This window comes from Peromyscus eremicus, chromosome 3 (assembly GCF_949786415.1).
Source record: "Peromyscus eremicus chromosome 3, PerEre_H2_v1, whole genome shotgun sequence".
NCBI classification, from domain to species: Eukaryota; Metazoa; Chordata; class Mammalia; order Rodentia; family Cricetidae; genus Peromyscus; species Peromyscus eremicus.
The window spans coordinates 41,965,099-41,990,582 of record NC_081418.1 but is presented as its reverse complement, the minus strand read 5'-3'; the positions used below and the strand labels follow the sequence as shown (position 1 = coordinate 41,990,582).

General features: G+C 42.8%; 2 protein-coding genes across 3 annotated transcripts in view; one reads left to right on the top strand and one right to left on the bottom strand.

Moving 5' to 3' along the window:
- The window catches only part of Klhdc10 (kelch domain containing 10), a 51,423-nt gene extending 35,238 nt beyond the window's left edge, over nt 1–16,185 (bottom strand). The window contains exon 1 of one of the 2 annotated variants that reach the window (XM_059257505.1): nt 15,793–16,185. In XM_059257505.1, the coding sequence (XP_059113488.1) occupies nt 15,793–15,973 (181 nt within the window). In that variant the 5' untranslated portion in view covers nt 15,974–16,185. The remainder of the gene's footprint in view (nt 1–15,792) is intronic. The other variant, XM_059257507.1, reaches the window with a different exon arrangement.
- An 8,579-nt stretch (nt 16,186–24,764) lies between these two features.
- Zc3hc1 (zinc finger C3HC-type containing 1) overlaps nt 24,765–25,484 on the top strand; it is a 39,017-nt gene continuing 38,297 nt past the window's right edge. Inside the window, exon 1 of the mRNA XM_059257504.1 lies at nt 24,765–25,201. Coding sequence (XP_059113487.1) covers nt 25,056–25,201 — 146 coding nt within the window. The 5' untranslated portion in view covers nt 24,765–25,055. The remainder of the gene's footprint in view (nt 25,202–25,484) is intronic.

The window sequence follows — 25,484 nt, the reverse complement described above, 5'->3', positions numbered from 1 at the left end:
CTAGGACTCACATGGTGGAAGGAGAGGACTCTTGAAAAGTCCTCTGAGCTCCATACATGCACTGTGGAGTGTATACACACACACACAAACACACGTAATTAAAATTAATTTTAAAAATATTTAATAAGGAGACCAAGTATGATGGCTAATATCTGTAACCCCAGGATTTGAGAGGCTGAGACTGTGCTACGAGGTGAGTTTTAGGCCACCCCAGGCTACAGGGTATGACCTTGTTTTAAAAACAACAACAAAAAATAATTATTTAAATGTGACGGATATGACTGGGGACATAGCTCAGTGGTAGCGCACTACTTGGCGAGCATGCATGAGGCCCTAGGTTCAATCCCAGTATCAACTCCATCCCACTCCCCAAAGGTAGTTTTAGCCAGGCCTAGGAGTGCAGCCTTCATGATCGCAGTACTCAGGGAAGTGAAGCAAGGGGACTGCCAGGAGTCAGAGGCCAGTTTGGGCTATATAGGGAGTTTTGTCTCAAAAACAAGGTGTGGCCAGGCATGGTAGTGTATACCCTTAACTCCAGCACTAGGGAGACAGAGGCAAGAATATCTCTGTGAGTTCAAGGCCAGCCTGACCTGTATGGGAGCTCCAGGACAGCCAGCCAAGACTACATCAAGACCTGGGGAAAAACAAAAACAAAAACAAAACCTCCAGATATTGGTTTCAATGAGAATGGCCCCCAAAGTACATATATTTGAATGTTTGGTCCCCAGTGGGTGGAAATGTTTGGGAAGGATTAGAAGGTGTGGCCTTGTTAGAGGTGTATCACTAGGGTAGGCTTTGACAGCAATACAAAACTTACTAAGGCCAAGCGGTGGTGGCGCACACCTTTAACCCCAGCACTCGGGAGGCAGAGGCAGGCAGATCTCTGTGAGTTCGAGGCCAGCCTGGTCTACAAAGTGAGTTCCAGGAAAGGCACAAAATTACACAGAGAAACCTTGTCTCAAAAAAACAAAAACAAACAAACAAAAAAACTTACTAAGACAATCAGGAAGGAGAATCAGAAATTCAAAGTCATTCTCAGCTACACAGTGAATTCAAAATCAGCATGAACTACATGAGATTCTGTCTCAAAAAAAAAAAAAAAAAAAAAAGGATGAACTATGAATATGGCCAAAGTAGGCATGATACCTAGTATGACTTCTATATGAAGAGCTACACTCAGAAATACCTATTTTTGAGAATAGCACAGTGTGCTCAACCCCAATCCAAGTTACACAGGATGCTGAGGCAGGAGGATCATAAGTTAGAGATCAGCCTAGACTACAAAGTTGGAGGCCATCTCAGGAAAGTAAGCCTATTCTTTTCTCGGAAAGCAGAATGTTAAAAGACAACACTTCACAACATTACATGTGCATGCAAGTGTTTTTTCTATAATAGCAGGTGAGTTTCACTTAAAATAATAATTTAGGCCCCTATTTGTTGTTGGTTTTTTTTTTTTTTTTCTGACAAGGTCTCACTATATACCTCTCTAGCTGATGTGGACCTCTCTATGTAAACCAGGCTACCCTTAAACTCACAGAAATCCACTTGTCTATGCCTCCTGAGTGCTGTGATTAAAGGCATGTGTCACTATGGCTGTCTCAAACCCCTAATTTTTTTAATACAGCTTTAAGAAATTATTTTCCTGAATAGTTTAAATATGTATCTGTATTTAAAACTAAATATATTTTATTTCTTTTGAAATGATCAAATTCAATGTGCACAGTGGAAACTCCATAGTCCTACATGAGGTTTGTGTGCACATTTTTAAAGGAATTTGTTTCATGTGACACCAACACATGTATAGTTTAGCATTTCATCAATTATACATCTGATTCAAACTAATGGAGTTGACGGTGAGGAAACCATATGGCAAGAAGCCACTGTGGATAAAAAGGGAAACAACTCAAAGAAAAGGCATCATTCAATTCCAATACTTTATCATTTCATTTTCTTATCAGTCATCATACTTCTCATTTCACTACCCAGGCTTTCGTTCAATGATCACATCCTAGATAGCATAAGTCCAGGATGGATTCTAAATGTGGCAGGAAGCCAACGAAGAATTATGATCTAGGAAGCAATACAGATATAGTTGTGCTTTAGCAAGATTAGTCCTGCTTTGATACATGGAGTAGATTAGGAAAGAAGACTGAGATGAACTATATCTATTTCTGTACTGCAGTGGAAGGCAGTCAAAACCTCAGTTGTGCTAGTGATAGGATGAACTGGGAGGAACAAGCTGCAGAGCACAGGAGAGCATTCAAGATGGAGGACTTTGAGAACCACACTGTCTGGACCCAAAGCCTAACTCTGTACCTTCCCAGCTTACAAAGTCTTACTTACCCTCTGTGCCTCAGTGTTCTTCCCTATAAAAAGGGGGACAAAAAGTAGTACCCAATTTACCTAATTATTCATTGGGTTATGAGCAAATGTCATTATGGAAGCACCAGGCTAGCGCCCTTGGATTATTGTTCAGTTGGGAAAGTGCCTACCTAGCAGCTCGAAGCCCTTGGATTCAACGTCTGACTAGTACCATATAAACCAGACATAGTGGCCCACATCCATAGTCCCAGCACTCCAGAGTTGAAGGCAAGGAAATCAGATCAAGGCCATTCTCAATTATATAACAAGTTTGAGGCGAGCCTGGTCTGCATGAAACCCTGTTTCAAAACAAACAAACAAAAATAGTTTGGTTAAAAAAAAAAAAAAAAGCAAGAGTTAAGGCAGGCATAGTGATGCATACCTTCAACCTCAGCACTTTCAAGGCAGAGCCAGGCAGATTCTGAGTTCAAAGCCAGCCTGGTCTACATAATGAGTTTCAGGATAGGCAGAGCTACATAATGAGGCCCTGTCTCGAAAAAACGACAACAAGAAACAAAACAAATGAACAAACAAAAAATACCACAAACGAAAAGCAAGTGCTCATAGCAGTATAGAACTATAATTCTACCACTCATGAGTAGAGGCAGAAATGGCACAAGCTTGAGGATAACTTGTTCTACAAAGTGAATTCCAGTTCATTGAGGTTACATCTCAAGACCCTACCTCAAAAGACCACAGGAGAAGGAAAGGGAAAGGTTTTGGGTGCTATTTGGGGGGTGGGGGGTGCAGAGTTAACCAAGAACACTGGGGCCAACACAAAGACAAGCAAACAAATACACAGAAGCAAAGGGAAATGATGCTTCATTATGAAGACAGATTACATCAGATGGAGGTTGGAAACATCCACTTGATCTGGTACATGTAAGCCATTCATGATTTTACCAAGAGCTATTTCGGGAAAGTGATGGGCAAGTGTGGTGACCGAAGACAAAGCCTTCATGAATGTGACTATAAGAGAAGACAGAAGATGTAAACGCCTTCACAGAGTATGGAAAGGATTCTGTGCAGAGATAGGCAAGAGCTGGAATCATAGCACTTATGAAGGATGCTACAATCACTTCTGATGATACTCAGATAAGAGTGTATTCTGTATTTTTTATACCTTTTTAAATTGTATTCTGTATTTTCTTATAGGAGATTTAGCCTGGGTTACACATGATAAGCATAACACATGCCTAGCATGTGTGAGGTCTTAGATTCCATCCCTAGTACCACAAAAATAAAAGAGTAAAAAAGTAAAAAAAGACAGGCTGGAAAGATGGCTCAATGGTTAAGAGCACTAGCTGCTCTTCCAGAGGACCTGGATTCAATTCCCAACACCCACATGGCACCTCACAACTGTCTGTTACTCCAGTTCCGGGGATCCAGCACCATCACTCCAATGCACATAAAATAAAATAAATTGCCGGGCGGTGGTGGCGCACGCCTTTAATCCCAGCACTCAGGAGGCAGAGCCGGGAGGATCTCTGTGAGTTCGAGGCCAGCCTGGGCTACAGAGTGAGTTCCAGGAAAAGGCGCAAAGCTACACAGAGAAACCCTGTCTCGAAAAACAAAAAAATAAAATAAAATAAAATAAATAAAATAAAATAAATTATTTTAAAAAAACGTAAAGAAAATGAGTTGATTAAACATGGTGGCTCATGCATGTAATCTCATCTCTTAGGAGGCTAAGGTAAGAAGATTGCCACAGCAAAGCAACCAATGATACATAGTGAGTTTAAAGCCTGTCTGACCCTGTCTCAAAAAATCCAAAACCAGAAAATCTATTCTAAATCCACATTTGCCAGATTCCTAGGTTAAAAAAATTAAATTTGCCAGGTGGTAGTGGAACACGCCTTTAATCCAAGCCTCAGGAGGCAGAGGCAGGCAAATATCTTTTGAGTTTGAGGCCAACCTGGTCTACAGAGTGAGTTCCCGGACAGCCAGGGCTACAAGAAGAAACCCTGTCTCAAAAATAAAAATAATAATAATTTATTCAATGCAAAATAACCTTGAGTTCCATACTCTCACAAAAGTAGCTATGGATACTGACAATAAACACACATTTCATAAAGCTTACTATAAGCCAGGCATGGTGGAATTTGCTTGTAATTCCATCACTTGTGAGGCTGAGGCGAGGTCAGACGTTCAAAATCATCCTGCTACATAGGGAGATTTTAGCCTGAGTTACAAGAGACCCTATCATGAACTGTGAAGTATTTGGGTCTCTGGAGAAGACAACAGAGAATAAAACTTCTTTAAGATTACATTTATTTTATGTCTGTATGTGCCTGTACATTTGTGTGTGTCATGATGAACATGTGCAGGTCAGAGAACAACCTGGGGCTCCCATTTCCTCAGTGGGCTAAAAAATTTGGCAAGCCAGGGCTGGAAAGATGGCTCAGAGGTTAAGAGCACTGGCTGTTCTTCCAGAGTTCAATTCCCAGCAACGACATGGTGGCTCACAACCATCTGTAATTCAATCTGGTGCCCTATTCTGGCATGTAGGCAGAACACTGTATATACAATAAATACCTTTTTTAAAAAAAAAAATGTTTTTAATTGGCAAGCCACAGTGATCGTCCTTTCTCTCCCTCAGAGAAGAGGTGCGGTGTGTGCAGAGAGCATGGTTCAGTAGGTGGGTGTTGGGATCTGAACTCTGGTCTTCATGATTGCAAAGCAAGTACTCTTAACCACTAACCCATCCTATTGATTTGTGCTAGTGGGCAAACTGATTCCCAAATCTATATGGAATTGTAAGGGACCCAGAAGAGCCAAAATGAACCTTTGAAAGAAGAATAAAATAGGAAGACCCATACTTCTTTATTTCAAAGCACCAGTAAATGAAGTGGTATGGTACTGGCGCATGAACAGGCATGCAGATCAATGGAGCGGAATGGAGAGATCAGAATGAGCCCGCTTTACCATCAGCCGATTGTTGACACGGGTGACAAGACCATTCAAAAGGGAAAGAAAAGTGCTGGAAACAAATGGCACTGGGATGACTGGAGAGGAGCTCGGAAGACCCTGACACCAAGTCCTGGGACAAAGGGAGAACCATGAAACACTAGAGGACAGCACAGGATCCTTGCATATCACACCAAAACCACAAACAACAAAAGGAAAAAGAAAAGGTAATTAGTTAGACTTTATCAAAAAAAAAATCACTGTGCCTCAAGTAACACAACTAAGAAAAAGAAAGCCATAAAATGGGAGGAAATGCACAAATAAATGTTAAATCAGATAAATAACAAAGGACTTATATTTAGAATATATAAAGAACTCTTAAGACAACAATAAAAAGACAACCCAATTAAAAACAGGATGAAGCATGTGATGCATAGCTCTCTACAGAGGAAACAGACACAATGGTCACCGAGCACATCAAAGGTGCTTGGCATTGTTGGGCATCAAGGGAAAACAGATCAGAAACCACACGAAGGTACGCAGGTACAACGCCTACAGCCCAGCTACTGAGTGAGGCTGCTGGAGCCCAGGAGTCTGAGCCAAGCCAAAACAACACAAAGACCTTGTCTAAAAACCAGGAGCATGAGATTCTCTTTCACAGGTATTAAAATAGTTGTTACAGAGTCAGAAAAGGAGACGACAAGTGTTCGGGAAGATGCGCACAGCGTTGGTGGGAATGTAAAATTCCAGTTGCTCTGGAAAACTGTCTGGCAATTCCTCAAACGGCTAAACATAGTTCACTGAGTTACTACACAATTCAACAATTGTACTCCAGGCATTTACCTAAGGGAAAGGCACGTCCAGACATCTGTGCACAGATACACACAGCAGCATTATGCTTAACAGTGAAAATCTACAAACAACCTAAATACCTATCAACAGATGGTTTGGTAAGTTAATATGGGAAAAGATGAAAACATGGGGGGTGAGATGGCTCAGCTGGTCAAGATGCTTGTTTGCTCCTAACCTGACAAGCTGAGTTTGATCTCTGGAACTCAAGTAGTGGAAAGAGAGAACTAACTCACAAAAGAGTTGTCCTTTGAATTCTACATGTGCATCTGGGCACTTGTGTGCCCACACACATACTTATACACACACACAAATAAATGTGAATGAATGAATGAATGAATGAATGAATGAATGAATGAATAAATAAATAAATGAAGCCAGAGTCAGAGAGATGACTGGGTGGATAAGAACACTTGCTCCATAATCATGAAGACCAAGCCTGGGGGGAAGGAGGCGGTGCATTCCTTTAATCCCAGGCAGATCTCTGTGAGTTCCAGGCTAACCTGGTTTAGGGTTACACAAGAAACCCTGTCTTGGAGGGGGTAAAGGGGAGACAAAACACATGACTGGATGTGGTGGTACATGCCTTTAGGCCAATTTGGTCTATGCAGAGAATTTCAGGCTAGCCAGGCCTATACAGTAAGACTCTTTAAAGTGCATGTCTTTAAAACATTCAGGGGACAGAGGCAGATGTATCTCTATGAATTTGAGGCCAGCCTGGTCTACATAGCAATTTCCAGAGCAGCCAGAGCTATACATCAAGACCCTGTCTCAAAAAAAAAAAAAAGTAAAAACGAACAAAAACCAAACCAGGAATGAAGGGGCTGAGGAGACAGCTAAGTTTGTAAATGTTTGCAAGGCAAGCATAGGACCTGCATTCCATCCAGAATCCATGTAAAAGTGTCAGGTGTGTTGGTGCTTGGAATCCTAGAGCTGGGGAGGCAAAGACAAAAACTACCCTGGGACTCAATGGCAAACCAGTGTAGCCTAACTGAGCTCCAGGTCAACAAAAAACTCAATCAAAGAGGGTGGACAGTGTTCCTGAGGATGACACCAAGATTGTCCTCCAGATACATATGCCCCTGCACACTCACACTCACATACACACACTGGAATATTATTTAGCCCTAAAGAATAAAATTGTGTCATTACCAAGAAAATCAACAGAACTGAGATCACATTACAGAACTGAGATCATGTTAAGCAAAATAGACTAGACTCCGATAAGTAAAAATCTACTTTATGTATATGGGTGTTTTATCTTCATGTATGTATGTGTACCACATAAATGCAATAAGTATATCTTTTAAAAATAAGGAATAGGGGCTGGAGAGATGACTGTTCTTCCAGAAGTCCTGAGTTCAATTCCAGCAACCACAGGTGGCTCGTGACCATCTATATTGAGTTCCGATGCCCTCTTCTGGCCTGCAGGCATACATGCAGACAGAACACTTGTACATTAAAAATATATATACATAAATAAATAAAAAAATTTGAAAAAGGAATAAAGGGGTTAAGCAATTGCTCAAATAAGACATGTATTCTCCTGTGGCTATATTTAACTTAAAACGGTGGAAGGAAAGTACCAACTCTGAAAGCTGTCTTCTAAATTCAGCATCTGTGCCAAGGCACACTCATGCTCACATACATACACATGGCACACTTGTGCTCACGTACATACAAAAATAAGCAAATGTGAAAAGTGGTGGAGTGTTGTAGAAAATACGAAAATCAAGGAATGAATGTAGCATCCTTTTAATCCCAGCACTTGGGAGGCAGAGGCAGGCAGACCTCTCAGTTCAAGGCCAGCCTGGGCTACAGAATGAGTTCCAGGACAGCAAAGAAACCTTGTCTCAAAAAAAAAAAAAAAAAAAAAAAAAAAAAAGAAAAAGAAAAAGAAAAAGAAAAGAAAAGAAAAGAAAAGAAAGAAATGAGGCCAGGCAGTGGCGGGCGGCGCACGCCTTTAATCCCAGCACTCAGGAGGCAGAGGCAGGTGGGTCTCCATGAGTTTGAGGCCAGCCTGGTCTACAAAGTGAGTTCCAGGATACCAGGGCTGTTACAGAGAAACTCTGTCTTGGAAAAAGAAAAGAAAAGAAGTGAAGGTGTACCCTCAAAAGATAATAGCCATTTCTTTTTTATCTATTTTAAGTATTTTTTTAAATTTATTTACTTTATGTATATAGGTGTTTTATCTGCATACCAGAAGAGGGCATCGGATCCCATGGGTCTACAGTTATAGACAGTTGTGAGCTGACATGTGGGTGCTAGGAACTGAACCCAGGACCCTGGAGGAGCAGCCGGTGGGTGCTCTTAACTGCTGAGTCATCTCTGCAGCCTTCTATTTCTTTTTTAAGGATCCGCTTGATTTATGTGTGTGACACGTGTGTGAGGGCACACACCTCTGCCAGACCCCCTGGAGCTGCAGTTACAGGCAGCTGTGCCCCACTATGTGGGTGCTGGGAACGGAACACCAGTCCTCCCCAAAAGTAATGCACACTCTTAAATAAAAAGCCAGCTCTCCAGCCCACCCCAACATCAAGAACTCAAAAGGCTGAGCAAAAAGGTCACTTGAGCCTAAGAATTTGCAACAAGATCACCTTAGGCTACATAGTAAGGCACTCATATCTCCCCCAAGAAAAAGAAAAAAAGAAAAAGCCAGGCATGGTAGTGCACATCTGTAATTCTAGCACTCAGGAGGTAGGGCAGAAAGATCAGTTCAAAGCCAGCCTCGTCTTCGTAGTAAATTTAAAGTCAACTGGGTATACATGAGACCCTGACTCAACAAGAAAACAAAATAAAATAAAATGGGGGGGGGACTAACTAGCTAATTCCATATTTTATGGAAAAATAAGGAAAAATACCCAGGAATAGAACAAGGGGCAATGTATTGATTATATTCTATAACCAAGAACGGACTGATCAATAAAGCAAACAGTAATCCCATACTAAGCACTCCATAGATAGATTTCAAATGCAAAACAAAAAGTGGGACTACTTAGTGAGGATGCTCAGTAGTGGGCAGGCATCCAGAGGAAAGGTAGACTCCTAGGTCTGCCTCAGTGCTTCCTCAAACTACGTTTGTAGCCAGGCTGTGATGGGGCATCCCCTTAATCCCACAGGCAGAGGCAGGTAGATCTCTGAGTTCAAGGCCAGCCTGGTCTACAGAACTAGTTCCAGGACAGCCAGGGGTACACAGAGGAAACCCCGAGTCAAAAAAAAAAAAAAAACAAAAAAGCACAATAATAATAATAATAATAATAATAATAATAATAATATGAAAGTACCAAGAACCACAACACTATCCATTTCAATTTTAGCTAAAAATAGTATTAGTTCAGGATGATCTTTCTTAAACACAAAATACTATACTGAAGTTGCTCAAAGATGGCTTATTGTCTAAGAGTTAACAAGGCTCTTGCAGAGGACTTGAGTTTTGGTCTCAGCATACATGTCCTGCAGCTCACAAATGCCTGTAACTCCTGCTCCAGGGGATCCAATAGCCTTTTTTGGACTCCAAGGGTACTGGCACTCACACATGAACTCACGCATGAACACACACACACACACATATCACATAATTAAATTTTTTTTAATTAATCTTTTAAAAGCTTTACTCAAAAAGACTAATAAACTAATAAACATCGTTTAATTCCTGCTGGAAAAAAATCTATCTATAAACAAGGTCAAAGATAAATTAAAGAACCTTGGAAAATATCTGCAACATATGTCAAAGAATGTAAGTACAAGTTTCCTTAGAACATGAGTTCCTATAAATAATATAGAAAACTGAATAAAATCTATAAACAGAGACTATAAGGAAATGAAACAAATATGGCTCTTTCACTTGCTGAAAAAATGCTTAAGAAAATATTCCTATTAAACTGGCAATTTAAGAAGTTGTTTAGGGCTTCAGAGAGATGGCTCAGTAGTTAAGAGCATCCATTGTTCTTCCAGAGGACCCAGGTTCAATTTCCAGCACCCATATGTAGTACTAGTTCCAGGGTATCTGATGCCTTCTTCTGACCTCTGAAGGCACCTGGAACACACATGGTGCACAGATATACATGCAAGCAAAACATTCATACATGCTGAAAAAAAATAATAATAAAAGTTTAGCCAGGCATAATGGTAGATGACTGTAATCCCAGCACTTGAGAGGCAGAAGACAATTTCTACACATTCCAGGCCAGTCTGGGCTACATAGAAAGACCCTTTTTCAAAAATCAAGGGGTGCTGGGCAGTGTTGGTGCACACCTTTAATCCCAGCACTCGGGGAGGCAAAGCCAGGAGGATCTCTTTGAGGCCAGCCTGACCTGCAGAGCAAGATCCAGAACAGGCAGCAAAACAACACAGAGAAACCCTGTCTCAAAAAACAAACAAAACAAACAAACAAAAAAATCAAGGGGGCTTGCGGGGTATGGTGGCACAAGGTTTTTAATCCCAGCCCTCAGAAGGCAGGAAGAGCTCTGTGAGTTTGAGGCTAACCTGGTCTACACAGGGAGTTCCAGGTCAGCCAGTGCTATGGAGTGAGACACAGTCTCAAAAACAAACCAACCAAACCTCAATCTCTGGCCTGGGGGAATAGCTTCAGGGTAGCAAGCTTTCCAATGCCGTACAAAGCCTGGGCTCCATCCCTAGTACTTAGAAGGACAGGAGGTTGGGGGCAATCCACTCCATTACCAAGGGACCAAGAGACCAAGCAGTCCCTCGCACTCTAACACTGTCATCAGACATGACCTGGCACCACCTCTATGAAGGGCAATTGGACAGTTCATCCAGGTTTAAACAGTGCTTCTAGAATTCTCCTGCGAGACAAAGATCCTAAGTGTAAAATCCCTCATACACAGGGCAATTCACTGTGTCACTGTAGGAGGAGACTGCACTTGCAAGCCCCATCTAGCATATCTAAACATACAGCACCCCCAGACCAAGCAAATGGCACACACCCCAAGAAAATGAATCGTTGTTTGTTACTAGGGAGAGAAGCCAATACGCAGGGTCAAAGATAGAAAGAAAACTTGCTTTCTGCCATATGTTGTTTTGTTTTGCTTTTTTGCTTTTGAGACAAGGTTTCATGTTGCTCAAAATGGCCTCCAACTCAAATGACGCTCTGTAGTGGAGGAGACCTGGACTTCCTGCCTCTTCCTCCTGTGGCTGGGATCACAGACATGTACTACCATGTGTGGATATCACATGCTCTTTCTACCATTTAAATTTTACACATTTCTATTTGTTTGTTTGAGACAGGGTTTCTCTGTGTAGGCTTGCCTGTCCTGGAACTTGCTCTCACAGAGAGCTAGCCTACAACTCAGAGATCAGACTGTGTCTGCCTCCCAAATCCTGGGATTAAAGGCATGCGCCACCATCCAGCCACATTTCTTATTTAAGACTTTTTTTGGTGTTTTTTTTTTTGTTTTGTTTTGGTTTGGTTTGGTTTTTCGAGACAGGGTTTCTCTGTGTAGCTTTGCGCCTTTCCTGGAACTCACTCTGTAGCCCAGGCTGGCCTCGAACTCACAGAGATCCGCCTGGCTCTGCCTCCTGAGTGTTGGGATTAAAGGTGTGTGCCATCATCACGCAGCCTTACTTAAGACTTTTAAATTAAGATTTCAGGACTATTTTTCACCCAGCATTACCAACTGTTCAGTATTTTTTTTCTCTTTGTCTGTTTCTATGTTAGCAACAATATTTAACTGTTTTTCCCTACTAACACATTCCCTTAATTAAACTCATATATTAAAACGTAATACTAACTTGTATTTTGTTCCACAATTCCCTCGCTCTCTGAGTTCTATCTCTAAATGCTTAATCTACAAAATAGCAGCCTCATTTCCTACTTTTTCCCTAGGTATATAAAGATTATTAATTACTGAGGACTAAAAACCTGTGAATGTCTTGGCCTGTGGGGTAAATACATCATCACTGCTGTATCTTGGAAAAATAGTAGAAAGGGGCCAGCAAGATGGCTCAGAGGTAAAGAAGCTTGCTGCCAAATCTGACAACCTGAGTTCTAGTTCCAGGACCCACATGGTAGACAGAGAAAACTGACTCCCTAAAGTCCTTTGACTTCCATATGCACATTGTGACACGCTCATGAGTGAGTGAGTGCACATACATACAATAAGTGATTCTGTTTTTAAAGAAAAAATATTTTTAAAAGATAGCAGAAAGGCAAGACAATATTCAAAATTTCAAAACACTGTACTGAGACTATGTCTGATACACTACCAGATACTTTTAAGAACTTGATATTATCTGTTTGTCTGGAGCCAGTGGGGCTATGGAGGATTGAACTACAATAATCAAATCACTGCACATTAGTATTTTATACATAATGTCAATGCATTCGTTTTTATTTTTTAATAAAATAAATATCTTAATTTTATGTGTACAGGTGTTTTGCCTGCATGTATGTCTGTGTACCACACGTGTGCCTGGTGCCTGTGGAGGCCAAAGAGGATGTCAGATCCCCTGGATCTGGAGTTATAAATGGTTGGTTATAAGTCACTATGTGGATGTTGGGAATCAAACCCTGTATCTCTGAAAGAGCAGCCAATAATCTTAACCTCTGAGCTCTGTCTACAGCTCCTAGTTAAAAAATTTTAAGACATTACATTGTGGTATACGTATATAAGTGTGTGTGTGTGTGTGTGTGTGTGTGTGTATACGCACAGAGACATGGTATGTCTTTCCCAAGAATATTCACACACAAATGCTACATGTGCTTAAGGAAAAACAAATAATACTAGGAGAGGGTACCGGGAGAACGGACCATGTCAGGAAGGTAAGAGAAGGCTCCTATGGGGAAAAAGACAATTGAGAGTCAACACAACAAGTTACATTAGAGAAGGGAGCGATGGAGGCTCCTGCAGGACAGAACAAACGCAGTGGCTTCCTGTGCTGAGAGAAAGAGCGAGAGCAGACGACAAAATGGAGGACTACCCAAGGGGAGGAAACAGACACTGAGAGCAATGAAATAGCAAGAAAGACTGGGTGTGATCGCACATGCCTGCATCCCACTACTCTAGAAGCTGAAGCAGGAGGATAGACAGGAGTGAGACCCTATCTTAAAAACAAAAAAGCCAGAAAAGGGCTGTAAGCAGAGATGAGGAAAGATTCTGTACTGTCCAAGACCAGTACCATACAAATGAAGAAGGTACTAGTGGACTGGAAGAGTACTCAGAAGCTACTGTGGTAAACTGCAGGACAATGACCACAAGAACTAGTCACGGCAGGAGCAAAGAAAGAAGACTAGGTAGCTAATTACAACCGAAGCTGGTGGGGAGCTTGAGGAGGTCACCCCGATTTCAGGTTCCCATAAGCAGATGGGTAAAGATGCTCCCACCAAGCCAGCCGAGTAGCACACGCCTTTACCCCCAGCACTAGGAGGTAGAGGCCGGAGGAGCACTGTGAGTCCAAGGCTACCCTGGTCTACACAGGAAGCTCTAGAACAGCCAGGGCTATATAGAGAGACCTTGTCTTTTTAATTTTTTTTTTCAAAAGATGCTATCCCTGAAAGACAGGGGGAGCATTCTAGGAAGATCACCAGGTTGTACTGCTTTGCTTCATAGGGACTGGGAACAAGGTAGAAATGTAAAAGGGAAGAAAAAAAGGTTCTTCCAGTATGTGGGAGCTAGTACCAGAGGTCAAAAGAGATGGAAAATTAATACACCAAATGGGGGAGGGGGGGAGATAGGCCTGCAGGGTCAGCCATGAAACAGACCTACACATTCCTATTCCTCCATACCGTTTAAAACCTTTTAAATTATCTCAAAATAGAGTTAAGAGATTTAATATGTAATACCTGTGAGAACAAAAGATTAGTATGAAATAATTTCTAAAGTATATTACTGAGATATCAGACATTTTCCGAATTTGACAATGAGGGAAAGATGGAGAATGCCTGTGTGTGGGGAAGGAGGAATTGAGTGCCAGCCTGGAAGAAAAGAAGCAGAACCAAGACTGATGACTCCACTTCTCGAATTTTCACAGTTTAAGCACGTTTTATCTTCACCTCTGGACAAATGGCTGTTCTTGTCCTCGTGTGCTAAGGGAATGCAGAAATAGCGCCATACTTCAGGCCCTTATTTGAAATCACGGCTTCCACCGCCCTCATGTGGTAGCAGTGAGGAACTGCACCAACATGTTACAGGACCCTGAGAAAGCCCACATGAAGTTCATGGTATAATAATTAATCCATGACCAAAGACTTAAAGATTGCGGTGGCAGAGGGCAACCTGGAATAGTGCTTACCAAGGGATTTATCTTCTAGGCTAGCAACACACAAAAATCTATGGTTTTGTTGTTAACTGGGGACAACAAAAAAGATGTGTCCTTTTTTCTTTTTTCATGTTAAAAATCACGTATTTAGTAATTCCAGGATACCCAGTCTGATACTGTCATTTCAAATTCAATTCATGGTATATTTGGCTATTTACAAATGTCTCAATCTTATTTTAGTGGCACATACAAATGGATTAATGAAAAATTCTGGCACACATTAAAACCATATCACAAATATTAGTAATTGTCTCATTGAGTAAGTAAAATTCCCTTTGTTATCTTCAAATTAATCAACTGATTTTTCACTACCTAAAAGAACACAAATCACAGTAATAAACACAATTCAAAAACCATCAGGTTCTCAAAACTGATCTAAACAAATATATCACTGATACAATCAACTTAACACTGGTCACACATACACAAAAAAACATGGCGAAGCTCTAATACATCATTCCTGACAGTTCTCTTCACGGTGAGAAAACACGATTGCCCAATATAATGATTGGCATTCTGTGCATGTTTAATTCTCTACCTTTCTTTTAACAAACTGAAAATTCTTTTATAAATGTAGTCTTTGAAAACTGTTTACACACATATCATTTTGACTTTGGGCTTGCTTTTTTTTTTTTTTTTTTTTTTTGAGGCATGTGAACTCCAAGACCAGAACATTAAATTATAGCAATGGGTATATTTTTTTCCAATTTTCAGTTTTGATCCAGGGTCACAGCATCATTTGTTTCTTTATATTCTTGATCTTCATTTTCCCCTTTTAAAATCTAGACACCATTATCCATTCTGTCTCTAGACATCCCCAAATATTAATGATTCAACCGTTTTCCTTAATCTTTTTGGTTTTCTTTCCCATATACTCCCCAGCCAACATTCACACCCACACACACTCACACACACATATTCATTCACATTCACACACACACACACACACACACACACACTTTCACATGCTCATTCCGTTTCAAAATACTTAACTCTTACACAGTTAGGTGGCGTTTTTTATTCTTTTAAACAAAATCACTCTTGTATTGCTCGTCTCCTCTCAATTTGGCACTCTTTTCCAAATAATTTTCCACAGCTAAACACCCATGCCTTTCTTTCACAACACCAATGTGCGGAAGGGGAAAAGATTAGGAACCAGGCAAGCAAAACATTTGGGAATGTCAAAGAGACAGTGGCCTCTCCTTCGAGAGGAAAACACAACTCTCATCCCCGAGCTGTGGACACAGCGAGACTTTTCTTCAGGCGTGCTCTGGTCCCCCTCCTGACCTCAACGCCACCTTCCCGGTGCTCTGCCTCCCTGTCCTCGGCTGTGTGTGCGAGGAGCAGCCAGAGCCCGGCGGCCGCCACCTTCTCGCCGGCAGCAGCCCCACCACTCACCTGGCAGGTGCGGCCTTCCGGAGAGCTGCACGAATCGGTTGAGCTGGCCGGTCCCCCGACCCCCGCCGGCCATGCCGACCCCGCTACCCCCGCCGGCCCCGCCGGCCCCGCCAGCCCCGCCGGCCGCGCCTCCGCCTCCTCCCCGCCGGCGGTTTCGATCCCAGCCCTGGGCAGCCGACATGGCCCGCTAACGATTGCCGCAGCCCGGTCCCGGCAAGCCCCTGCCCCGGCCGCGCGAGCCTGAGCCTCCTTCCCGGGCTCCTCAAGAGACCAGGGAGACAGGAGCCGGGGGAGCGCCGGGCTCACCAGCAACCAATGGCCGGCCGCCTTGGTGACAGAGAACCAATGAGCGGTCTCTTTCTTGGCAGGTGGAGGGAGGCGGGGAGAGACGTGGTAACCATAGCTATAGCTAAAAAAGGGCGGGGGGGGGAGAAAAGGCAAAAGCAGTCGCTCAAAGAGCGCATCGACCTCCCCGAGCAAGCCCGCTTCTCCGGGATGCGGAGTCCTCAGACCAGCCAGTCGAAAGCCGAGCGGGGAGGCTACGCCTGAGGAGACTCCCAGACAGGGCGGCTACCCGGGGCTGGTCGGTGCTCCAGTACTCTGTCCCATTCGCACTGTATTCAGAAGTATCATATGTACACAACGCATGTATTTGGTGTCAGTACATCTGTCTGCAGCTCTGCAGATTGAGAACCTGTCTGCGGACTGTTGGCACACACAAAGGGCTCGTGGGGGGTAAGGGGGGCGGAGTCAGGGATGAAATCTGAAAAACGAGTTATTCCTGGGTTTCATCATTTGTTTTGTCCCTTAGTGGCATTGGCAGGACCCTTCTCCGGTATAAGCCACGTCCCAAGCAAACAGCTTTAAACCTAATTAGCAAATACCGAAAAGCCGTTCAATCTTAAGAGTAATCATAGAAACACAAATGAAAACTCCCAACGAGAAAACCTTTCAGGCTCCTCACATACATACATCAGTGAAGATCTTTAAATAACACACGACTTGTGTGTGCCGTGCCACCAAAACATACTCTCATAGATGACCGATGGCCATGTAAATGTTTTATCTGGGGGGGATGGGGGGGTGGGAGACACAAACCAACCTCAATCCTTTTACAATATACACAATGAAAGACATGTAAAATTAAGTAAATGACAGCAAACAGAACGGACGATATGATTTAAAAATCAAATGTATCTATCAGAAATTCCCGTTGTTCCAAAATTAAACAGAAAATTTGGCTTTGAACTTGGTGGGGCCCAGTGCAAAATGAGAAAATGCAGATGCACACTGCTGTTTCCAAATAAGGAAGAAAGATATAAATTTCTCAGGGGAAAACAAAACTTTTCAAGGTTCTGAGATCTGTTCTGATGGACTGCTGGCCCCCTTGATATTTCACATAGGAGAACCTTACACGTTGGATTTTTTTTTTTTTTTTTTTAAGGATTGGGAGTGGGGGAGGAGAAAGTGCCGGGATGAGAAATATTCTTTGATCCTAGTGAGCGAATTTCATGTCACCACGAGCCTTGTGCTATTGTATCCCCACACCCAGTTTCTGTAGGAAAAGAAGTATTTTATTCATTATGCATTATAAAGCAATTTATAAACGTTTGACATCTGGGGGGGGGAAGCCTGTGATGCTAGGGAATGTAGGTAGCTGAGTCACTTAAAGTGCTTGTCTAGCACATACCAAGCTCTGGGTGCAGTCCCCACACTGTCTAAAACAGCATGGTGGCATCCTTGTAATCCCAGCACTGAGGAGATGGTGGAAGGAAGATCAGGCATTCAAGTCCAACCTCAGATATATACCAAGTTCAAGGCCAATCTTAGCTACATTATCTCCTGTCTCAAAAAAAAAAAAACCCACAGGACAGGGGCTAGAAGGATGAGTGCAGAGCACTGGCTGGTTTTCCAGAGGACATAGGTTCGATTCCTAGCACCCACATAGCAGTTCACAACCATTTGTAATTTCAAATCCAGGACTAAACACTCTCTTATGATTTTTCTTTCCTTTTTTTTTTAAAGGAAGCATTTAATTGGGGGCTTACTTACAGTCTTGGAGGGTCAGTCCCTTATCATCATAGTGGGGAACAGACAAGCATGGCACTGGAGCAAGAGCTGAGCGCCTCTGTGTGTGTGTGTGTGTGTGTGTGTGTGGTTTTTCGAGACAGGGTTTCTCTGTGTAGCTTTGGTGCCTTTCCTGGAACTCACTCTGTAGCCAGGCTGGCCTCGAATTCACAGAGTTCTGCCTGCCTCTGCCTCCCAGTCTTTCCTTTTTTTTTTAAAGATTTATTTATTTATTATATATACAGTGTTCTGTCTGCATGTATCCCTGCAGGCCAGAAGAGGGCACCAGATCTCATTACAGATGGTTGTGAGCCCCCTTGTGGTTGCCAGGAACTGAACTCAGGACCTCTGGAAAAACAACCAGTGCTCATAACCTCTGAGCCATCTCTCCAGCCCCCTATAATCCATCTTTCTAGCCCCCACGTTAATTTTTCTAAAGAATTGTACAACCTCACTGGAGAGACAACTGCAGTTAAGAGCACTGGTTGCTCCTCCAGAGGACTTGAATTTGATTTTCAGTATCTACATGGCAGTTTACAACCATCTATAACTCCAGTCCCAGAGAATCTAATTCCCTCTTCTGGCCTCCATAGCACCATGCACACATAAGGTGCACAGACATACATGCATACAAAACACCCATACACATACATGTTTGTTTGTTTTTTTTAAAAAGAATTGGGCCAACTAAATAACCCAATACTACTGTAAGGGAATTTTCTCTTTATAGGAGTATTCTATATAAACAAGATATGGTAGAATACCACCACTTTGTCACCATTAATAATTAAGAGATCCTTTCACTCGAATGCCAGCCAGCACTAATATTATGTGACAATATATGTACCTTCAGAACATAACGTGATTATGCAGTAGGCTTAAGGGAAAGGAAAAAACAAACAATGAGAACCGGTGAGTGCAGGTAAATGGCTCAGTGGGTAAAGGCAGAGAGGATGTAGGAGCTGGGAAGAAACACTGGGAAGCTGTTCACTGCATTTGGAACTAATGACGGCTATGACTGCCTGCACAAGATCAAGCTGACCACATTCCACAGTGGGTGTGTAGTGGGTGGGCAGTGGTCATGAGGTTCTACTCTACTTCTAGCTGAGGAACTGGGGACATCTGATGGCTGCTGAGGGACAGTCATTTTTCTTTAAAGGTGTGGCTACTGGTAGTTGTCCACGCTCCAGTGTGGGGACCCACACCCATACCATGTAAGGAACACCAACTGGACTCATGGTTATTAAAAAAAAATTTTTTTTTCTAGAGCTATGATTCATCACTTAAGAGTGTTTATTGCTCTTCTAGAGGATCCCGGCTTCAGTCCCAGCACCTACATCAGGCAGTTCATAACTGTACACATGTGGTAAATACAACTTCATGCAAGCATACACATGTACACATAAATAAAGATAAAGAAACCTTTAAAAAGTTGCTGGACATGGTGGTACACACCTTTAATTCCAGCCACTCAAGAGGTGGAGGCAGATGGATCTCTATGAATTGGAGACTAGTCTGGTCTGCATAGTTCCAGGCCAGCCAGAGCTACAGAGTGAGATACTATCTCCAAAGGAGCAGGGTTAGCTGGAGAGATGGCTTAGCAGTTAAGAGCACGGGCTACTCTTCCAGAGAAACTGTATTCCATTCACAGCACCCACATGGTGGCTCACAACCTTCTGTAACTCCAGTTCCAGGAGATATAACACCCTCTTCTGGCCTCTGTGGCCAACAGACAACGTGGTACACAGTCATACATGCGAACACTGACACATATACATTAAAAAAACAAGTGTTGGACTGGGTGGTGGTGGTGGCACATGCCTTTAATCCAAGAACTTGGGAGACAGAGGCAGGTGGATCTCTGTGAGTTTGAGGCCAGCCTGGTCTATGAAGTAAGTTCCAGGATAGCCAGGACTGTTACATAGAGAAACTCTGTCTTGAAAAACCAAACAATAAATAAATAAATAAATAAATAAATAAATAAATAAATAAATAAATAAACTTTAATAAAGAAAGTTAGGTGGAAATATTTATAGCTAAACCCCTATGATAGAGCTAGAAAAACAGCTCAGTAGTTAAGAGTACTGGCTGCTCTTTCAGAAGACTCAAGTTTAATTCTCAGAACACAATGGTGGTTCACAACCATTTGTAATTCCAGTTCCAGGGGATCCAATACCCTCTTCTGGGCTCCCCAGGCACACAGACAAGCATGCAGGCAGAAGAACACCTATGCACATAAAAATAAATAAATAAACCTAAAACATTATGATGTTAATACTTGGTATGTGTCTTAGAACAATGAGAGATGGAGGTGGGGCAGGAATGTGGTAGTGTGGGATGGAGGACACTGGAGAAAGGTGGTAATTCAGATTAGGATTGCTAAGAATTGATGTTAACTACAGCTGAGTGATGAGGCCTCAGAGTTCACTGTATTCTCGCTCTAGTTTTAAAAAGCAGATTTGATTTTTCTCCCTCTCGTAGAAAGGTTTTTAAAAATAGTTCCTGAAGGAACACTTCTAGATTACACTTGTGTAGACTATGAACTTTGGCTGATAATGACGTGTCAACACTGGTTCATCGAGTTTACCAAACGAGCCACACGCGGGCGCAGTGTGTTGATGGATGGCGAGAGGACACAGCAGGGGCAGGATGGCTGTGAACTCTCTGTGCTTTCTATTTAATTTGCCGTGTGAACTGAAAATCACTCTGAAAAAAAAAAAAAGTCGTTTGATTAAAAGTGGGATTTGTGGGAAACCCTGCCCAGGAACTAGGAAAAGCTAGAAAACTCTTCCCTGGAGATAGTCAAATAGAGAGCTCTACTGTGGAGGATAGGATGAACTATAGAACCTTTTGTTTGTTAAGAGAGAGTTTTATGTAACTCAGGCTAACCTTGAGCAAAGGATGTCCTATGTAGCAAAGGATAGAAAATCTTGAACTTCTCCTCCTGCCTCTACTTCCCGAGTGCCATTATGCCCGATTTATATGGTGTATGCTAGGCAGACACAATCCCTACTGAGCTACATCCCCCTCCCTCAGAGCCTTTAAACCCCCTCTCACGCTCAGTTGGGCATTCGATCACTATTAGAGCACAAAAGGATTGTGTTTAGCAAAACTAGATTTCCAGAAGCCCAGTAACTTGAGTTGTGTCTAAGATACAGACCTAGAATTGGTTTACTTGTTTGCTTAGTTATTTATAATTTTCGTTTTAAAAACATTTTTAGCTGGACTCTGGTGGTGAACTCCTTCAATCCCAATACTCAGGAGGCAGAGGCACCGTGGGCATAGTGCCCATGGAGGTAAGAAGAGGACCTAAGATTTCCCTAGAACTGGAGTTACAGGTGCTATGAACCTCCTCATGTGGGTGCTGGGGACCAAACCCAGGGCCTCTGCAAGAGGAGCAAGTGCTACTCTTTTTTTTTTTTTTCTCCCAGAGTAGAGAACTGAACCCAGAGCCTTGCACTTGTTAGGCAAGCGCTCTACCACTGAGCTAAATCCTCACCCCTGCAAGTACTACTCTTAACCACTAGCCATAGTCAGTCAGCGGTGGCACACACCTTTTATTCCAGCACTCAGGAAGCAGAGGCAGGTGGATCTCTGTAAATTCAAGGCCAGCCTGGTCTACAGAGTGAGTTCCAGGACATCCAGGGCTACACAGAAAAACCTTGTCTCAAAACGCAAGCTAAACAAAAAAACCGAGGTAGATATCCAAGGTTGACCTCTGGCCTTAACACACATGCAAATACATGTATACACACTCAAAACATCTAGATATGAGCCATGTGGGTTCCAGGAATTTAACTCAAGTTGTCAGAATTGGCTGCTCTTACTCACTGAGAAACATCTCCCTAGCCCCATTGTTCATATGTGCATGCATGCATTCACATGCTCTCGTGTGTGTGTGTGTGTGTGTGTGTGTGTGTGTGTGTGTGTGTGTGTGTGTATGTTGTGTGGAGGCCAAATCAGTGAAGTGAGAGACCTTGCCTCAAACAAATAAGGTGGAGAGTGACTGAGGAAGACAGCTGACATCACACTCTGGCCTACACACATTGCCATATGCACATGAGTGCATACACATACATACAATAACATGTACATGAACATACATCACACACATAAAAGAAAAAATAATAATAGATATGTAGCAAAAAAAAAAGATTCATCTAGGCAGTGGTGGTGCACACACTTAATCCTAGCACTTGGGAGGCTGAGGCAGGTAGATCTCCATGAGTTCAGGGCCAAATTGATCTACAAAGGGAGTTCCAGGACAATCATGGCTACATAGTGAGACCCTGTCTGGAAAGAAAAAAGGAAAGAGAGAGACGGGAGGGGGAGGGGGTAAAAAATAAAGATTAAACTAAGTTTAAGTATTAAAGATTTAAAATTAAGTAAAAAAAACCCCACAGTTTTCTTATTCCTCTCAAAGGATTTCCTGTTGTAAATGGCATTTTTTCTTTTTCTTTCTTTTGGTTTTGGTTTTTTGAGATAGGGTTTCTCTGTATGGTTCAGGCTGTCCTGGAACAGCTATGGCTCTGTTACACAGAGAAACCTTATCTCAAAAACAAAAGAAAACAAAACAAACAAATGAAAAATTCTTGTTAGAGGAAAACAAGCATTATCTCTGAAAGCTATTTTCAGTTTTGCTGAAATTTCTGGCTCTTGGCCTGCAGGGCATATAACCAAATTCTTGAGTAAGAATTCCTTTGTCCTCTCCTTTTTTGGAAGCAGGGCCTCATTATGGGGTTCTGGCTGGCCTGGAACTATGTAGACCCTGAGGCCTCAAACCAGACCAGGTGCAGAGATCTGCCTGCTTCTGCTTCCCAAGTGCTAGATCCGTAGATTTCAGGCTCCAGTGTTTGAGAACAGTGCTGGAGTCAGGAGCACATGGGAAGTAAGCTGAAAGAAGAGAGTTCATCCCACTGGCCTCTTTCTTTGCTGTTCTTATACACCAGTCTTCCAGCTGGAGGGTTTCGAAGATCTTGTGCAGATTTCTTCCCAACAACCTCATCTATCTCAGAACTAAGACTAGGGTTCATTCCCACCTCTCTGTCTATTGCTCTATAAAAAAAAAAGTGTTCTTTAAAAAAAAAAAAGATTTGTTTATGTTGCATGTATGTATATATGTGTACCTGAGCATATGTATGTACACCATGGTCATGCAGGTGTGTAGGGAAGCCAAAAGTGGGCATCAGATTCCCTGGTACTGGAATTACAGGTTGTGAGCCTCCCAATATGGGTGCCAGGAACTAAACCTGGGTCCTCTGCAAGAGCAGACAAGCAGACAGTGCTCTTAACCACTGAGCCACCTCCCCAGATCCCCACCTTCCCTTTGAAAGAAACTTTTTTTTTAGGTTTATTTATTTAATGTGTCCGAGTGTTTTGCCTGCCTGTATGTGTGTGCACCATGTGCCCTTAGAGATTGAAAGAAAACCCCGGATCTCCTGGAACTGGAGAAGGGAGGTTATAAACCACCGTATAGATGCTGGGAACAGAATCTAGGTCCTCTACCAGAACAACAAATGCTCTTAACTGCTGAATCTTCTCTCCAAGCCCATTCCCTTTAAAATGTAGCCTAAACTGGCCCTGCACTTTGTAGGTATGACTGGCCTGGAGGTTTTTTGTTTGTTTGTTTTTGTTTTAATTTATTTATTTTATGTGCATTGGTGTGAAGATTCAGATCCCCTAGAAGTGGAGTTACAGACAGTTGTGAGCTGCCATTCGGGTGTCAGGAGTTGAACTCAGGTCCTCTGGAAGAGTAGCCAGTGCTCTTAACAGCTGAGTCATCTCTCCAGCCGATGACCTGGAGTTACTAATATGCCTGCCTCTACCTCCTAAGTGGCATCAAAAGAGCTGGTTTTCTCAAGACTCTGCAACTAAATTAGGTCCTCAGTGGGCCTTCTTTGGAGCATGCATAATCTTAATCATAATTTTAAAATTTGGCAGGCAGTGGTGGTGCATGCCTTTAAAACCAGCACTCAGGAGGCAGAACCAGGTGGATCTCTGTGAATTCGAGGCCAGCCTGGTCTATAGAGTGAGATCCAGAACAGGCTCCAAAACTACACAGAGAGACCCTGTCTCCAAAAACAAAACAAAACAAAACAAAACAAAACTACAGGAAGGGCCTGGGGCTTAAGCTCAGTGGTAGAGTAGTAGAGTCAAGGGCTTGGTTTAGTTTGCTAAACTAAGGCAGAGGAAAATGAACAAAGATAAGACAAAAAAACAACTTGCTTGATGTCAAACTCTATTCACAACCACTTGTGTCTAGCTGGGGGTGTAGCTCAGTGAAAGAGTGCTCACCTAGCTTGTGTGAAGCTGTGGGCTTGATCCTCCATCACTGCCAACAGAAGCAAAAACTGTGTAAATCTCTTTTTGTTCCCTATTTTATCGATGGTTCCTAGTATATCAAGGCAATAGTTAATAAATGTTTGCTGAACAAAAGAGGATGGTGTGAAAACCACAAGCTTCTTCCACTCATAACAATCCTAAGAAGGGTTTCAAGAGCCCGGCCGTGGTGGCGCACGCTTTTAATCCCAGCAGAGGCAGGTGGATCTCTGTGAGTTCGAGGCCAGCCTGGTCTACAGAGTGAGTTCCAGGAAAAGCACAAAACTACACAGAGAAACCCTGTCTCGAAAAACCAGAGAAAGAAAAAGAAAGAAGGAAGGGTTTCAAGTTATTTGTTCTCAGCTGAGGATCGCCGTTTCTTTACCTAGAAAACAATGAAATTTAGGAGAGTTGGTATGACTTTTATTTGCAGGCTGCAATCGAGTCCTTCATCCCTGCTAAACCTGAAGAGACATCGCTTTCAAAATTCTTTATTGTGGTGGCATACACCTTTAATCCCAGCACTCGGGAGACAGGTTCTCTGTAAATTCGGGAGGTGGAATTCTGTAAGTTCGAGGCCGGCCTGATCTACAGAAGCGAGTTCCAGGCCAGCCAAGACTGCACAGAGAGACCCTGCCTCGAAAACAAAAAACAAAACACACAAAAAAAATTTATTAACCTAAATATGCTAACTCATCGGAGAAACAACCTACGTTCAGTCTTGAACATTATAGTCACTCTCAAATCATTTTAGAAAACCAGGAAGGGGTGGGACCTGAGGTCCATACTTTTGAGAGGCCAGAGGGGCGGGTCTTAACCCAGAACGGAAGTTCCTGAGCCTCCCGACGCGTGGGGACACAACTCAGGAACGGACCAAGATGGCGACTCCCAGTGAGGGGCAGCTGTTTGCCGCCGGTATTGAAAAGACTTGGGGTGCAGTTGTTCGTTCCCCTGAAGGGACACCCCAGAAAGTTCGGCAGCTCATAGATGAGGGAATTGTCCCGGAAGAGGGAGGCACAGAAGCGTGAGTTCCCCCAGCTGTGGTTGGGCGCTGGAGTGGCGGGGGCCTGGAGCAGGGGCGGGGGCGCAGCGTACGGGAACTTCAAGCCGTGGCTTAGTGGCTGGGGTTGAATTCTTCATGGAATCTGAAAGAGGTTGGGCTTCTCCGATTTCTTGGCTTTGATAGCCCCCGGATGTACCTGATGCCGCATCACTCGCGAAATTTTGTTAGAAGTCTTTTTTGAGGGAGAAGACTGTTAGCTGAATAAACAAACCTGAATACTAGTTAGGGTTCATGCGATGGATTC